The sequence below is a fragment of the Pseudorasbora parva genome, chromosome 2, assembly GCF_024679245.1.
Source record: "Pseudorasbora parva isolate DD20220531a chromosome 2, ASM2467924v1, whole genome shotgun sequence".
Classification (NCBI taxonomy): Eukaryota; Metazoa; Chordata; class Actinopteri; order Cypriniformes; family Gobionidae; genus Pseudorasbora; species Pseudorasbora parva.
In genome coordinates, this window is record NC_090173.1 from 30546185 (window position 1) to 30564933 (window position 18749).

General features: G+C 40.2%; 1 protein-coding gene across 1 annotated transcript in view; it reads left to right on the top strand.

Annotated features, from left to right (window-relative positions):
* Nucleotides 1–17590, top strand: part of cacng2a (calcium channel, voltage-dependent, gamma subunit 2a) — a 92324-nt gene extending 74734 nt beyond the window's left edge. Inside the window, exons 3-4 of the mRNA XM_067415191.1 lie at nucleotides 12868–13008; nucleotides 15535–17590. Coding sequence (XP_067271292.1) covers nucleotides 12868–13008; nucleotides 15535–16079 — 686 coding nt within the window. The 3' untranslated portion in view covers nucleotides 16080–17590. The remainder of the gene's footprint in view (nucleotides 1–12867; nucleotides 13009–15534) is intronic.
* Nucleotides 17591–18749: the final 1159 nt, after the last annotated feature.

The following is an 18749-nucleotide window of genomic DNA, read 5'->3' on the forward strand; positions in this document are numbered from 1 at the left end:
GACTTAATGTCCAATATTACTAACCGGGTTAAGAAACAAAATCAGTGATAGACATCACATGTAGTCGTCAAGAGTTTAATTTTTTTGCCACACAAAAAGTATACTCGTCGCTTCATAATATTAAGGTCACTGTAGTCATGTGGAATATTTTGACGATGTTTTTACTGTTTCTACGATGCTGTCTATGAGGGGTCATCAAAAATATCTGCATTTGTGTTCTGAAGATGAACAAAGGTCTTGCAGGTTTGCAACAACATGAGGGTGAATAATTCATAACAGAATTTTCATTTTAGGGTGAATTACCCTTTAATAGAACAGAAATAAGTCATTAAGACACTGATGGGTCAAAAATAGCACTGTTTCCTGGGAATAACCATGAAGCACACTTGTGTACCATTTATTTATGTTTTTTGGGGGAAACTGGCAGGGACTAATAGATTGTGGATCAAAGTGTAGAGCTGGGTAACACAAATGGTGGTACATGGTAGGTTTACAGATGCATATCAGTTTGTCAAAAATTTCACTGACAATACTTTTTTTATCTATAAATTCTACAATATTTTATCATACCTGAACCAGGCCAGTAAGATTTTTAAAAATATATTATTTAGCAAGGATGCTTTAAATTGATTAAAAGTTACAGAAAGGAATTTTACACTGTTACAAAAATGTCAAATAAATGTTGTACTAAATGATTAAAAAAACTTTCTATACATCAAATATTCAATTTAATAATATTAAAAATATTAAGCAGAACAAATGTTTCAAACCCCAACAGCTTTAACAACATAGAAATATATATTTTAAAATAAATTAAATTGATAAATGTGCAAAGTGTGTAAAAGCAAAAGCACTTCATGCAAATTGATAGCAGCACTGCTAAAATCTAAAAATGCCAAAATAGACAAAGTAGACAACCAAGCTAGCCTATCTACAACCTAAGCCTCTCTAAATGTGTGCATGCCAACAATTCTCACACTGCTTTTTTAGTGTCCTGCCTCGAACGCCACAGACTATTTCAAGTAAAAAATTGTTCAATTTTTCATAACAAGTCACCAAGTCCTTGCATTCTCTTTTCCTCTTCTGTCTAGTTTTTATAGAACACAAAAACTTGTGTGAACATCCCTTGAGAAACAGGTTCAATTAGGATCAGATGAACCTGAAATCAACCTAATTATACAGTACAGATGATTCATAGACTAGGTGTTAGACAGACAACCGAGAGACAATATGAATTCCATAATACTAAATATGTAATTCCATACATTCCTAATTGTTAGATGGATGATTATATAACTGCAGTGTGCGCGTGCGTGCGCGCGCGTGCGTGCGTGCGTGCGTGCGTGCGTGTGTGTGTGTGTGTGTGTGTGTGTGTGGTGAGAGGGCAAGGTGCTGGGCAGGGCTAGATTAATAAGCGTTTGTAGTATTCAATCAATGTGCCTGCAAGCTAAAGCACCTGATTAGCATGACCCTGTCCTGCACATCAGCACATTCAAGCCTGTGGGAGGCTGATTAAGTGTGAATGTTAATTTTCTTCCACAATGCTGTCAATGAGTAGTGAGAGAGAGAGAGAGAGAGAGAGAGAGAGAGAGAGAGAGAGAGAGAGAGAAGAGAGGAGAGAGAGAGAGAGAGAGAGAGAGAGAGAGAGAGAGAGAGAGAGAGAGAGAGAGAGAGAGAGAGAGAGAGAGTGAAGGAAAGACGGAGAGCAACGGATAGAACGAAAGTTCAAAGACAGCCACTGTCAGAAAGAAAGTGTGCGCATTCATGTGAGTGTGCGAGAGCATATTTTATGCCCCATGTGTAGCAGCTTCCGTTAATTTCAAACAGTTGTTCATAAGCCGTTATTTTTTATACATGCAGCATTATGAAGGTATGTGAGAGTTGGTGGTTGTGGTGCACTCGAGGGATCAAGGTTGGGCTGGTTAGCATAGTCTAGTTATCCCATGCTAACTACCACACTTTGAAGTGCATGCTAACATGTTGACATGAGCTATATGAACACATAAAGCATTGTATTATTTTCGTTCTGCCATAGCAGTGCCGTATCTATGCTACACAGATACCTAAATCTAAGGTCCTGTGCCTTGCAAGCCGCTCGCCATCATGAGCAGCGTCGCCCTGAAGGGTTTGCTTGGAGCGTCTGCATCTTTTGACCTCAACTTAATTCAAAACCATGACCTCCCAGATAATCATGTCTCCTAACCGGCTCTTTGATCAGATCTCCCTCTCTTATCTGCTATGAGACAAGAACCTCAGTTCACACCCTCCTATCCTCACCAGCCATTAGCAGGGCGAGAGGTGAAAGTGTTAATTTGGCCCAGGTCATTGTTAGCTGTGGCACAGAGTCTGGGAGTGACAGGATATTCTTCACTCTCTGCGCTACGGTGTGACGGCTGAAAATAAGAGGGTTATCTTTTTTTAAAAAGGGATATTTTACAACTTCACAACTGAATTGAGAGTGTCTTTAACATTTTAACTGGCGTAGCCAATAGGATGCCCAAGTACAATTCAGATCAAAAGAGCTAGTATGAAAACTAAAGAGCTACTTTGAACACATAAAGCATTGTATTATTTTCGATCTGCCATAGCAGTGCTGTATCTATGATATTTTTTAAAGTACCATATAAATAGCATGGCCCATAAATAGGAGAATCATGCAGTACTGTGGTCACTGTATCGGATAGCATTACAGCCCATCACACCCCAGTACTAAGGCTAAATCATTTTTACATTGACCTCTTTGAAAAGCATAAATGAAAGAATGTACTGATAATATAACTCAAACAATAGCCACAGCTGTGTGCAGCTTTGAGACTTAGAACAGCCTCTGATAAAAGCCACAGTTCACCAGCACAGATCGTTCTAATAGAAAGCATTAAAAAAAAAAACTCTGCTGCTTTGCTCCTTTCTTTTCCTTGCTTCAGGCTTGACTTGCCCCTGACTCTTCTCTCCTCTTTGCCCATTCCTCCATGTTAATAACAACCCCGGAGGCAGTGTTTCTACCCCTGACAGACCCTCAAACACTACATAGGGCTTGTGTGAAAATTTCCCTGTGCTTCGTGCCAGTGTCATGCCTGGAGAGCCTGGGCAGATTGCCGAATAAGATGTGCTTACCCTGGGGCATCATTATCAGTCCAGCTCCCCCAAAAACCTCCATCCTAAGCCCTGTGTCCACAATAACCTCGCAGACTCACACACAGAACAGAAGACAATGAAAATAGACATAAATTGAGAAGCCCAGGAAAATGTGCTTGATGACATTTTACAGATTTGAGCCATAAAACATGAGTGATATTGAATGTGAATGTGATATTGATCACAGACAAAAAGTATCACACAAAGATGAAACGGTTATTCTTTAAAAAAAAAAATATTACAATTAAATTCACACTTTACAACAGGTGCACGCACCTTTCAGCTTAAGGCTGTCCAACTGAACATTTTAACAACCTTAATAGTATTGTCAATACTTTGTGGGAAATATAAGATATTTCAAGATATAACTCCATAAAGTGTCTTATTTAATTGTTGCAGTTTTGCAATGTATTGCAGTTGGAAAAAACACCCCCACGAGTTCACACTTTCATGTAATCAGATAAAGAGTATGAATATTTGGCATGCTGTCCGAGGGAAGGGCTAGGAGCTCAGAATTTGGCCCAAACCCAGAGTATCCCTGGCTAGTAAAGTAAGCAGGGGAGACGGGGTGGTGGAGGAATGCAGAAAACTGTTGAGGAACAGTATGTAATGTATGTATGCATGTACATACTATACTGCCTGCATTCAGGTGTTTCAATCACTTCCATGTAGCCTAGAAATCTAGACGCACCCTAACGGCAGCAAATCTAATTTGCAGCGAGTGTCGTCTAGCAATTCTCCATAGACTTGCGAACTGGAAAAACCAAACTCTGGTCAGACCAATCACATTGTGTATAGAGCTGGTGGGCAGGCCTAACATAATGATGGCAGAGCTGAGGAGTTGCAATAAGTCCATTCATGAAATTGTATCACTACTAAATGTTCTACGGTCAACTGTTAGTGGTATTATAACAAAGTGGAAGCAATAGTGAATAATAGCAACTCAGCCACAAATTGGTAGGCCACGTAAAATCAGAGACAGGGTCAGCGCATGCTGAGGTGTACAGTGCACAGAAGTTGCACATAACTTTCTGCAATAGCTACAGACCTCCAAACTTTGTGTGGCCTTCAGATTAGAACAGGGCATAGAGAGCTTCAAGTAATGGGTTTTCATGGCCGAGAAGCTGCATCCAAGCCTTAAATCACAGAGTACAATGCAAAGCGTCGGATGCAGTGGTGTAAAGCATGCTGTCACTGGACTCTAGGGCAGTTGAGATGTATTCTCTAGAGTGACTGCATTGTGCCAAGTTCACAATTTGGTAGAGGGGGGATTATGGTGTGGGGGTATTTTTTAGGGGTGTCAACAATAATCGATTCGGCAATGCATCGCGATGCGGGGCATGAACGATTCAGTATCGATGCGGCAAAGTGCCATAATCGATTATGTCACTGTTTATTTTCTGGCGGACAATACAGTTGTGAAGTTTCAAATACTTCCGGTTCCGGGAGAATAACAACAACAACAACAAGCAAGATGGCTGAGGCGGAGGGAGATGACCACGATAGACGGGTTATTAAAAACGCGCCCAAAGCTTGGAAGGCGGACATCTGGGCACATTTCGGATTTTATGAAGGGAATGGGAAACTATGGTAAAATCTGCCACACTAAAATTAAGCACGTTGGCAATACAACTAACTTTACGAACCATGTCGATTGTTGGCATCCTTGACAACAACAACACAAAAAGTCAACACATCCCAGCCAAGAATTGACGAGTCGCTAGTGTCAGCATTGCCACACAACTCCAAGAGAGCAAAGAGGATCACACGATCGGTGGCATGTTTTATAGCGAAGGATCTACGACCCTTGTGTGCAGTAGAATTTTGATGCATCGCAATGCATCGTAGAATCGAATTGAATCGAATCGTTACCTGGTGAATCGTAATCGAATCGAATCGTGAAGGCAGTGCCAATGCACACCCCTAGTATTTTTCAGGGGCTGGGCTTGGCCCCTTACTTCCAGTGAAATGAACACTTAATGCTTCAGCATACCAAGACATTTTGGATAACTTCATGTTCCTAACTTTGTTGGAAAAGTTTGGGGAGTGCACAAAGCAAGGTCCATAAAGACATGGATGGATTAGTGTAGAGGAAATTGGTGGAGGAAATTGACTGGCCTGCACAGAGTCCTGACCTCAACCCAACAGAATACTATCAAGATTGCAAGCCAGGCCTTCTTGTCCAACATTACTGCCTGACCTCACAAATGCGCTTCAAAAATTCCCCTGAACACACTCCTAAACCTTGTAAAAAGTCTTCCCAGAAAAGCTGAAGCTGTTATAGCTGCAGAGGTCTATATTTTAAACCCTACAGATTAAGAATGGGATGTCATCAAAGTTCATGGGCATGTAAAGGCAGGCAGGCATGTATATAGGCCTCCTCTCATGCTTTTTGAAAACAGTAATATTGTGAAAAATGATTACATATTTAAAGTAACTAATTTATTTCAAAATGTAGTTTATTCTTGTGATGCAAAGCTACATTTTCAGCATCATTACTCCAGTCTTCAGCATTTATTTGAAATAGAGTTTTTTTGTTGTTGTTGTTTGTTTTGTTTTTTCTATCCTACATTTGTGTATTTTACCAAACTTTCAAAATACACCAGCAATTTCTGTAGTTCCAAGAGTTCATGAAATAAGACGGCCCTAGAATCATGATCAAAAGCTCATATCACATTGGTCGGTCAATTTTCTTCAATGGAGAAACAAAGACAATTGCACCATTCTTCGTGATTAAAAAAAATTGGTCTGACGACAGAAATATTTGTACCTGGGGTAGAATTAAAACCTATTGATTCTATTCAAAATTTAGTTTGCAATGAAAAATTGCCAACAAATGTTCAGACTCAGTGTGAAAAGGCCCTCAGGCTGGTCAGTCTCCGGCTGTGATCAGTACAGGGAGCCCGGGGAGAATCCGCCTCACTCTCTTCCTCCTCAGAGCCTCTGCAGCCATGGATACAGCACTGCTGCCTAATCCGAGAGGTCAAAGCCAAGGTCACAGAGCTGTGAGTGCCAGCTGGAGATTTTTATGAGTGAAAGTATGTCTCTATGAGCCCACGTGTGTCCACAGGCTGGGTAGAAATGTATGAAGACTGTGTGTGAGATTCATACGGTTTCTAGGAATGTCTCACCATCTCAGTGACCTTATATAACATATTACAGATTATTATATGTATTCTGGGATTGTTGTAAGGCATGTTCTCTCTATCTGTCTATCTATTACCTTAAAGTTTGAAAACATTAGACTCCCATTCACAACAGCTGAAAATCAACACGGCATCCTGGTCTCTGAGGACACTTCTGTCACCTTCAAGCATGTCATTTCAAATGCTTGTGTCAACAATCAATAGATTTAGGTTATTATCTTTTCCTTTCCCACTTTCACATCCTGCCTCACATCCTTTCCTGCCCCCATCCCTCATGCCTTGTGGTGTCTTTGTGAATGAGGCTGATGGATGAGAAGAAGTGGTATGTCTTCTCTGTGCTGTGACTGGCCATGTCAATATCCCCAGGTTAATGTGAGATTGGGGAGTGTGTGTGTGGGGGGGGGGCATGTTTTTGTGAAATCTTGAGGACACAAATGTGTGTAATGCATTGGGTATGACATAGGTATTACAAGGAGAGAGTGAAAAATGAATGAAAAATGCAGAATTGTTTCCTGTGATGGGTAGATTTAGGGCAGGGGCAGTGTAAGGGGATAGAAATACGTTTTGTACAGTATAAAAACCATTACACCTATGGAATGTCTCCACATTTCACAAAAACAAATATGTGTGTGTTTTGGGAGAAGGGCAACAGGATGGGTCAGTAACCAGCACACCTTAATATTTAATTAGACCATTCCCAGTAACTCTACACGAGAGAGAGAGAGAGAGAGAGAGAGAGAGAGAGAGAAGAGAGAGAGAGAGACGAGAGAGAGAGAGAGAGAGAGAGAGAGAGAGAGAGAGAGAGAGAGAGAGAGAGAGAGAGAAGAGAGAGAGAGAGAGAGAGAGAGAGAGAGAGAGAGAGAGAGAGAGATTTTAGAAGGGCATCCATCTAAAAAACATCCAGCTTTATTTAGGTGCAAACAGGGTCCAAAATAAACTTTCCCGCAATGGTGTCAGAATAGAGAATTTTTACAGTATATATTTTATTTTTGCTAGCGAGTTTGTCAATCTGTCTGTTTGTGATCAGTGGCGGCTTGTGGAAGACAGTAAATACAGTCACACTAATTGTAACAGTCCTCTCTTGAGGATTTTTTATAAACTGCTTTAAAATGGCTGTTGTTTCACTTTTAACCATAAAATGAAATTTAAAAAAATTACAGCAAGAAAATAATAAATATGATGTCACTCATCTAGCCTATCACTTGAGAGAAAATCCATACTTTTGTCCTAGAAGTCTGTGTTAAAGGAACATGTTCTGCCATTTAGTGAAGCTGATTGCTGTAACCTATATCCTACGTAGACCCCGCGCCTTCCTTCATTTTTCATTTGTTGCTGCTGCTTGAATAGCATCTTGGTAAATTTGTTGCCAAACAAAAAAAAAATGTATCTCTACTCTCCATAATTAAAGTAGTTGCTAGATTATCAACGGGAGCATTTTGAAATAATTTCTACATCCCTCATACTCTCAAACTATTACTGCGATGACTGGTTGATATACCAAAGGGAGGTTAGCCTCTGCAATGTATTTTTTCTCAACATTCTGACTGTTAAAAATGAAATATGATGGTATTGGCTTATTGTTTTATTAGATTCCGCAGATTCAGTGAAGAGCAGCAGTGGTTCCATCATTGGTGATGATTTGGGGTGTTTCAATGATGAAATTACAAACAAGAAATTCACATTCCGAGGCATGAAATGAGTAACTTTTATTAGCATTAAATCGTCCTTCTCTCATTTTCCACCTCGAAATATTGGGTATTGGGTGCCTCCCTTAACTCCCTTGATGAGCCGCCACTGGTTGTGACAGTCATTCTAAGAATGGACCCTTGGTCCCTGGTTGCAAAGGAAGTGATCATACACTGATTTATATGTACAAATGGCAATTCCTGCCCTCATATGGTTTTACTAGTGGAACATCATGGTAGAAAAAGATAGAACAAGACACTGAGAATTATTAGGGACTTGCTTAGATTGAGTGGATAGAGAGAAAAAGAGAGAGAAAGAGACAGATAGGAGAGGACGGAACAAAGCACAAGAAAATTAAAATGCCGTTCATCACTTCGAGTGAAGTCTCATTCAGTTTTCTCAGAGAGGGAGAGAAGAACTGCGGCAAGTGCACTAGAAAAATCTCACCTTATATAACAAATGCAGCATATGAGATATCACCATTTAACACAGTGCATAGCCAATGCATTTACTAAGTAAAATATTCATTAAAGAACATTTAACAGGTATTAGGCTATAAGAACTTAAGTTAGGTATTTCTAACTTGGCAATTTGCTAAAATTGTTTACTAAAATAGTTGTTTTAGCATTAAAACTAATGCACATTTGTGGTAGATGACTCATGAGATCTGCAGCAGATGGCACAAGTGGAGTGGTTTTAGGGTGAAGGTAAGGACAAGACAGGACAGGAGAGCAGATGACCCTCTCTAGGGGGACCTTCAGACCCCACTTTAGCCAGCAAGAGTTCACAGTACTGTCCACACATCAGGGTTTACAGCACAGCAGGGAGGGACAGAGAGAGAGAAAAAAACCTGCTGTGCTTGCAGATTGGATGGAGTGGTGAAAATTTAACTAGCCAGATGAAAGCATAACTTTGCATATCAAGTATTTAAAAAAAAGAGACCGAGATAAAGGAGAAGAGGTAAGAGATGAGGAAGCGGCAAGAATTGAGAAAGACTGAGAAATGAAAAGGAAATCTAATCTGCCGCGAGTGTCGTCTAGCAACTCTCAATACACTTCTGAGCTGTAAATGCCAAACTCTGGTCGGGCCAATCACATTGTGCATAGGTCAGTGGGCGGGGCTTAACAAAATGACGGCCGAGTTGCACTTGTGTGCTTCTAGTAAACACAGGAACTAACGAACGGCGTTCTTTCGAATCAGCTTTGACCGCGACTCTGGAAGACTTGGAGTTAAGCTTTTCTCTGAGAAAAGAACAAAGAACGGCACTGAAGTCATTCTTAAGAAGGGAAGGTGTGTTCAGAGTTTTGCCGACCGGATACGGCGAAAGTTTAATCTGTCAACTAGCTCTGCTTCACCTTTGTTGCTCTGGTTGGTTTTGGTTATAGCGCTATACAATTGCGTGCACGCCGTGCAGAGGAAGTTTGAAAGACAACCGTTTATCCCGCCCCTCGGATTGAGCCCTGTCAATGGTGAGTTCACAGACCAAACATCTTGATGTGGGTCTGGATTGTCAGGCTAGTATGCTCCCCCATTGATACTTTGCATGCGCGAACACAGGCTTTGATACATGCGCACTAAAAATATTTTTTCTTTATTTCTTTCCAGAAGTTACAACTACAAAACTGTTTAATCTTGAATTGTTAAATCTCTTAACCCCTTAAACAAGCTCTTCCGTCTATTATTGTTGCCATCTCCAGTAGTTTGTTGTTGTTCCTATGACATCAGGTCGAACAGTTTCCCCACCTTGTGAACCAACTAATTAGTGCAACAATTCAAGGTGCATGTGCGAGGTGAGCGTACAGACACGGTTAGAAAAAACTGGCTTTGAACATACAGTATGCACATAATATGCTGATGATGAAATTTATGTCCAATTTGCTATATTTGCTATACCCTAGTGTATGCGTAAAACTAATGTATACTTAGAAGTTGAAGCAGAAGGTTCAAAAACCATCCCTGCTATTCCTATCCCAACCTGGTGGAGCATTCTGGGTTTGGGCCAAATTCCGAACTCGAAGCCCTCCCCTCAGATGGCATGCCAAATATGCATAACCTTTACTCTAATTATATGTAAGTGTGAACACATGAACTGTAAAGTGTAATCTTAAGGGATAGTTCAATCAAAAAGGAACATTAATATCCTTTCCTCACCCAAGTCATTTCAAGCCGATGTGACCGAGCTTTTAAGTGAAATATGCATATTTCAAACTATTGATCCCATAAAATGCAATTGTATAGCTTCAGAAGACATGAAAAATAATGAAAAATTCTTTTGTTACTATTGCTTTCCTGTAACTCAATGGACTCCTAGGACAAATATAAAAATGCATTTTATTGAATGCAATTTAAAGGGGTGGTTGCATGCGATTTTACTTTTTTTACCTTTATTTAGTGTGTAAGGTTGCTGGTTGAGCATAAACAGTATCTGCAAAGTTACAGCACTAAAGTTCAATGTAAATGGAGATATTGGCCCTCATTTATTAAAAGTGTGTACACCATATTTCCAGCGTACACCTGGCGTACACCCAAAACCATGATGACTTTGAGATTTATCAATATGGACGTTGGCGTACGGCACGCTCAAATCCTACGCCAGCTCAGTAGGTGGTGTACGCACTTTTTGAGTTATTGCGAAAATACGCAGAAAAACTATTTCTAACATCACAAAACGCACTGACAAAGATATGCTATTATATGACCTACTGTAAAAAAACAACAACAACATAGTAATTATAAACTTCAGTGTTTATTTTTGTGCAAGATGGATTTCAATGTTTAATTTGTGTGACTATACTAAAGCATTTGATTTGTAGGCATATATTCCTCCAGTTGTGAGCCTGTGCGCTTTACATGACGTTTCAGGGTTAGGCTCGACAGCTGCACACAGACTGGGACTGAAAATAATTGACAAAATAATAAAAAATGACATTCTTCTCCTAAATAACAATTCAACAAAATCATTAATAAAAAAATCATAATAATAATGATAAATATTAACGACATAAGCGTCATTAATAATAAAAATCATACACTCTAAAAAATTATGAGTAAAAAAACAACCCAATGTTGGGTCAAATATGGACTAACCAGCAGTTGTGTAGTTTTAACCCAGTGCGTGGGTTGTCTTAAGCAAATATTTAACCCAACCGCAGGATTAAAACAACCCATCACTGGGTTAAAATAACCCAATCGCTGGGTTAAATCAACCCAATTGCTGGGTTAGTCCAAATTTGACCCAACATTGGGTTAAAATAACCCAGCATTTTTTAGAGTGTAATGAAAATAAGACTTACAAATTGTCATGCAATTATTAATGTGAATGAATGGTACTCCACATCACATCATCATCACTATTGTACACCCCAATACATGTGACATGATATGAAATTAAATGCTAATTGTTTCAAATCACGTGCCTCAAAATAATGCATTGGTAATTTCTCATCCAAACAGCTATTTAAACTGCTGGAGTGCACTTCTCAACCCCCACACTATTAAAAGTACTCGTAATTTGGATCCATAATTTTTTTGTGTGTGCGCCTTTAATCCCACTCTTTAAACTCCCAAATAAAACAATTTCGTTTTTTTCCAAAATGAGGGGGTGGGGGAGGCAGAGACTTGAATATATGGGGGCATGTTATTCTAATGACGATCGTTTTCAGCCGCGGCATTTATCAAGGGCAAGTATTGCGTACACCTGGATTGCAGAGGTGGGCACAGCTTCATATATCAGGCGGGGAGAGGAGTCGTAATCTTACGCCAACATAAGATTAAACGGCGCAATCTTGCCGTTTCTACGCAAGATTGATAAATGAGGGCCATTGCCTTTTAAAATTATGGCAGTTTATTGCCTACAAAAATGGCCGGTTTGGACTGCAACAAACTTCTTCCCAGGTTGGTGGCATCATAAACTCTTACTATTACGTAACATAAACCCTGCCCCAGATGTGACTTCTGCCCGTAATGGTAAGGGGCGTGCCGTTTCCGGACAACCTGTGCTTGGCACTTCAGCCAATAAAAATACAGGAAACTACATTTGGCCATCTAACCAATCTAAGACCATTGAGTTTTTCGGAGGGATGGGCTTCATAGAAGCAGGACGCAAACAAGCCGTTCAAAGGACAGTGGAGACAGCGGTAATCTAAGAAAAATACGGTGTTTAAAAAAAAGAACTATTAAGATATGTTATACTGCGGCCCATAAACACAACCAAGCCTAGAAAAAAGCCACGGAACCACCCATTTAACTCACTTTGGACTCACTCTGCCCAGTGCAAAACGTGTTTTATTTTGTTTGCTTTCATTGTACAGGAAAGCGCAGCATTAACATTCTGTAAGGTATCTCCTTTTGTCCCCCGTAGAAGAAGGAAAACAAAGATGAGAAAACGATGACAACATTATCATTTTTTTGTGTGAACAATCCGTTTAAACTGCACAAGCATTTAGTTGAAAAACTAATTGGTGAGTTGAAGACTTGGCAGACTGTCCTAAAAACATTCATTAACACGTTCACTTGTCATTTCATGGCTCGATTGAAGCCAACTCTTGTTGAAGTCTCACTACGACCATACTTTGTTAAAGCGTGCAAATAGAGGCATCTGTAAATGGCCTGGTGTCTCTGGTCCTGCTCAGTCTATGAGTGTTTGTGTTAGGCACACGTGTTTGGTGAGGCTCTTGACCTCTGATTGCTCTTCCACAGGCATTATAAAGGGTGCGGGGGCTGTTTACTCTGCTGGCAGTGTTGATTGGCTGTGCTCAATGTGCTCAGAGGAGAACAGCTGCTAAAATCACCCGAAATGACAGCTTTCTTCATTCGTCTCATTTCCCTCTTTACACGGATTCAACAAGTAACAGAACTTCTTATACTCACCCCACCTTCTTCTCTGTCTCTCCATCTGCAGGGGCCGTGCGAGCGTCTAGTATCTTCCCCATCCTCAGTGTCATCCTGCTCTTCATGGGTGGCCTGTGTATAGCTGCCAGTGAGTTCTACAAGTCCCGCCACAATATCATCCTCAGTGCAGGAATCCTCTTTGTGTCTGCAGGTGAGACTATGGAATGAATGAAGGAAGAGTATTTGACCAACATTTGCACAAATCCTGAACATCACTGATAGTCATCACACACACTCCCTTAGAAATACATTACCCATCATGCTCACACATACTACAGCTCAACCTTAGATATACCCTTATGTCTCACAACACAGGTTTTCAGTTGTATGTGTAATGCATTACCCCCAAACATAGGGGGTATACATGTATGTAATTATTAATAAATGTATGCAACTAATTATTAATTATTATTATCACTGTGTCTCAAAAGTAAGGATTTTTTTCAGCTTACTTATTAATGCCAGCAAATACTTTTCTACTTGTCCACCATTTAATAATACATTTTGTGTGTGTGTGTGTGTGTGAGAGAGAATGTTTATTTATGTCTTTATAAAAATACAAATTAAAACATTTGAATGGAATTATATCATGAAAGTTATTTATTATAGTTTTTCAAATTACTTTTCATTAAATGTGCAGTTTTTCCTTTACAAAAAAAGTTTGCATTCGTAGCTAGAAATTATACAGTTACAAAGAAACTCCAAGATAAGTTCCTAAAGCCTTTTGTCAGAAAATAATGGCATATATGATAAAATATTACTATGTTTATCATCTCCTAATGTCATCTAACTCTCATTAGAGTATTAGTAGTGTGTCTGCTCAATATCAGCTAACTCTTTATTGTGTTGCTCCCTCAACAGAAGTAACTTTGCAAGTACATTTCATCTTATTCTAACCGTACCAGTCTACTAATACTCTACTTACACTCTAAGAGTATGTGAAACATTACTTGTAGTCAACAGAATGCGTTAAAGGGACCATCAAAATAAAGTGAAACTTAAACCTAACGTTTAAGTTGGCGTGTAATGCGTGTACATGATCAAACTGTGTATACTGCAGACCCAACAGGCCGACAGTTCAGTCAACTGTCCCCAAGCTCTCTCCCACTGGCCCCCAATTTTGTTTAGCTGTGCAATTCAGTAAAAGAAAGATTTTCTGAAACCAAACCTTTGACCTTAATGCCCAGATCAGCACAGTATCACTTAGAGACAAAGTCTTGCACTGGCCTTTTTCTTTTCTCGAACAAGCTGCCTCAGTGATATACAGTAGCCAGTTAACAAGTCGATTTCTTTTTTTTCTGTCTCACTTTGGTCCTGATTCTGTTGCTAGGCATAGAGAGGCCATTTGGGATTAAACTAAAAATATGGTGTCCCTGACACACTTTCCCAGTGATCCATCATGGTGGTTTCACTCTGTCACAGACAACTCCACCAGAGTGTGACTGAAGTCACAGATCATGTTCCTGTGAGGTCACCCACTCTAGTCTCTGTTATAAGCTCACTTCTTCACTTCTCCTCATTTACTTGCTCACTCTGACAAATTAAGGCACTCAGCATTTAGTTTATGGCTATGGGGTTAAGGATATTGTGAAACTGGCTGTGTTAACCTTACCATTTAGAGGGCAGTCACAGTTTATTTTGTGAGGCATAGAGATGACAGCAATGTTCTGTCATCCATGGCCACATCCAGGGTCTAAAATGTACATTTTCCCAACCAGAGGTGGATTCATTAAGAAAATCTGTTGGATGTGAAACTCTAAATGTCAGTTTGTATGTCTTTGTATAACTTGTAATATTGCAATTCTTATATTTCAGATCTATTCAAACCCACAAACATTCATACAGACAATAACTTGAATAACCCTTTTGTACTGTACAAGGAACACTTTTTATAGGCATTAAAATCAGAAGTGTTTAGGTGTTGTAACTCAATTTCGTGCCAGGATGGAAAGTGATGGGATAAAACACAGTTTATTTGTATGTTGGCATGCTGGGCTGGAGAAAACTTGTCAAACATAAAAAAAACCCCCAGCAAATTATAACTGTTGAATGAGTCAAACTTACCAGCTTTTAAAGATGGCTTCTCTGAAGACTGATGTCACTTCCTCATGCTCAGATCATTTAAAGGGACAAGTCACTGTTTTTTGAGGTAAATAATTGGTGCGTAATCAAAACTCACAGACATAGGCAAGTGAATTATCCTGTTTTAATAATTAAAAAATTATAATAATAATAATTAAAAAAAAAAAATATATACATATATATATATGATTGGTCTACATCCAATTATAAAGTTTTGTAGGTAATATATATTTATTAGTCTGTGAATATTTTATTAGTCTGTGAATTTTTTTTTAAGCTTACAAAACACTTTAGCAAATGTGTGTGTTCGTAGTGCACGTAGTACACGTCTTCAAATGTTGTGTACACAAAATATCTCAATACATGGAATGATTCTTCTTTTTTTCATCATATCTCTTACTTGTCATTGACTAGTATTTCATTGCATAGCACCCTCAGAGGACTGTTAACCTTAGTTTACATATCAACAACTTTATATTCTATTGCAGGAATGGCACTTTTTTATTTTACAAAAGGCACTTGAAGACGTGCTAGATTGTGAATAAGCATTTTAGCCATGGCTAAGAGGTTAAAATCTCTGCTGTCTTCCCCACAGGCCTCAGTAACATCATTGGCATGATCGTGTACATATCAGCCAATGCGGGGGATCCCTCAAAGAGCGACTCCAAGAAGAACAGCTACTCGTACGGCTGGAGTTTCTACTTTGGTGCTTTGTCCTTTATCATGGCTGAAATGGTGGGCGTGCTGGCCGTGCACATGTTCATCGACCGGCACCGGGAGCTGCGGGCGGGCGCGCGGGCCGCAGATTACCTGCAGGGCTCGGCTATCACACGCATCCCCAGCTACCGGTACCGCTACCGGCGCCGCTCCCGGTCCTCGTCCCGCTCCACGGACCCCTCGCACTCCCGCGACACCTCGCCGGTGGGCCTGAAGGGTTTCGGGGCTCTGCCCTCCACCGAGATCTCCATGTACACACTCACCCGCGGGGGCGACACCCTAAAGGGCGGCCATGGCACCCCCACTGCCACCTACAATTCGGAGAGGGACCACAACTTCCTGCAGGTCCACAACTGCATCCAGAAGGACCTGAAAGACTCATCCCACACTAACACAGCCAACCGACGCACCACCCCTGTATGAGGCACAACCTCCCCCCATACAGATAGCAGGGCGAGGGAGACGGGAGCAGGGCAGAGGGGGCGGAGGCCCTGAATATTACAGATCAAACTTCATGTACCATGCGTTTTCACGATTCGGAGGAACCGGGAGGATTTTTACGTTTCGATCAAAGATTACACATGTATGCATGATTTTGCCATTTGCCATTGACAAAATGAGGCTGGTTTGAAATGGAGATAGGTGATAAGAGATATGCAGAGGGGTTCTTTCGGCCCGTGACACGGGAGCTGTAGCTTGTGCCGCTGATTTGACATGTTTTTGTTAAGAAAGCATTTCACCACCCGTCGGTCTACATGGATCAGCAAGCTACTGCTCCCACAAAAGTCTTCTTCCCCTCTCCACTATATTCATCATATTTATTTATTTGTTCATTTGTTATTTGCATTAAAAAAAAACTGTGAACCACTGCAGTAGGGTATTCAGTAAGAAATAGCCCGGTCTGCAATCTCTTACAAAAGGTACAATATATATATATACATATAGTATATATATACATATATGTATGTATTAATTTTATAAATAAATTAACATAATAATCAAGACTTTTCTGAAGCAAAAAAGTCAAACTGCTGTTTGCTGGGTAATGATCTGTTGGGAAAAAAAGAGACTCTGTGTCCCTGAGCTGCGCCTGTGGCTGGACGATGGACGAAATCACAGAGAATCTTCACTGCAAAGCTGCTGTAACATGAGACTGACAAAGACGTTCAACCTTAGACAAAATTCTATTCTTTTAAAAGAACCTTCTCATCTTTTTCTCAGTCCCTTTTTGCTTCCTTTTTTTTCTCTACTCTCGCATTCGGTCGTCATGGGAGCGAACGACAGAAGACCAAACGCAACGCCCTTCGCTGACACGAGCGACAAAAAGGGGTCGGAGTTCGCTGAAAGACTCCAGAAACGACTGCCAAGACGAAAAAAAGGAAGGAGGAGGGGGGAGGAAAAGAAGAGGATGCTGAACTCTAAATAAATACTTGCAAGAACGCAAGCGACAAATAAAGTACAAAATATTACGAGAAACGAAGCTAAGTGACTCACGAATACAAAGATTAAATGCATGCTATAAATTTACAGCAAACCTGCTCTTGAAACTTAAGTTTTAAAGGATAATGATAATTATAAAGGGAAAAGCAATGTTAAAAATGTTATATATTAATGTTTTGTGTACTCTTTCTGTTTTGGTTTTTTATTATTATTAATTATTAATCATTATAATAACATACCTTGGTGATAAGCCAAACAAACAAAATTACGACAAAACTGCTTTTTTAAATCTGAGTTGTTTCTTTTTATCCACATGTATTTCTTTTACTTGTTTCTTTTTTCTCAGAGTCACACGCCTTAGTCATTTCGTATTTATTTGGATTCATTTTAAACGTGTCGTTTTATTTGAAATGAAATCTAAAGGTGCCAAAACAGAATGATCCTAAACTTGGATGCATCAAGTCCTGATGAATAAACAGACAAACCCAAGGGGGAACAAACTCGCTCGTTCTCTGTGTTTGCAAACCCTCACGCACCTGACGATGTCTTGAGTGCTATTCAAACCTGCGGGAAGGCAGGCCGTTTTGTGAGTGAGCATGAGGCTTTCCAAATGAGTCAGACGTGAGTAAGTAACAGTAGGGAAGTGAAGTAATTACTCATCTGTTCCAGGCTCATCTATAAGTGGGAAACTGTGTCTTAAGTATGTAATGTATCTGCTGCGCTAATAATGAGTGTGAATGATTCAGTATGTTTTGTTTTAACCCGATGGAGCGAACCTGGAAAACCTGAAGAGAAAAAACAGATGAAAAGATGTGCCATGTTCCCGAGAAACAACACAGGTTTGTAATATAACGTGACCTACTCAAGCGTTCTCTTACAACCAGCATGCTAAAAGCATCTCTTTCATTCCCGAAGACCTGTGTGTAACAGGTCCGGATTCATGCGTAGGACAGAATCGCTTCAGAGAGCAGCAAAGGGCTTGAGTTTTACTTTGAGAATTCGTTCATATAAGCATGAATTCATGCTCAATAAGAAGATGTGTCAATCTAGACAACAAGCTTTCCTGGGAGGAATGAATTTTTGCTGCTATACATATTGGATTCATGCCTTCTTAATATATGCTGAAATCTGACCCGCTGTCTATAAGCGACAGCCATTTTGTAAGTCTTCCCTCGACCGAGGAGGCAGAGAGAGTGCGAAATTACAACCACACACAAGCAGTGTTTTATGCCTTTTTTTCAGTTCTCTGAATTAAAATGCTTCCCTCATTCTCCCACTCTGTGTATTCCCTCATCCATCTCCCTCCATCTTGTTGGGCCAACATGCTTGTCCTTAATTTGCCTCCCCTGCACAATCCCTCATTTTGCCCTCCCTCTGTGAGTCATCTACTTGCATACTACACCCCTCCCCCATCTTCCGCTGTCGCTCCTTTCTTTTCCTCTAACTCTCTTTTCCACCTATCCTCCTTTCCGTTACACATTCATCACTCGCTCTGTCCTTTTTCTCCTTCATCACATTCCGACGTCTCTCTCATCAACTTTCCAATCCTTTCATCTGGCAAATCAAATTCCCCCACCCTCCTCTCTCCTCATTACAATATTGTGGTGGGGTGGGGGGTGGGGGGGCAACAGATTTAAACAGACAAATCAATCA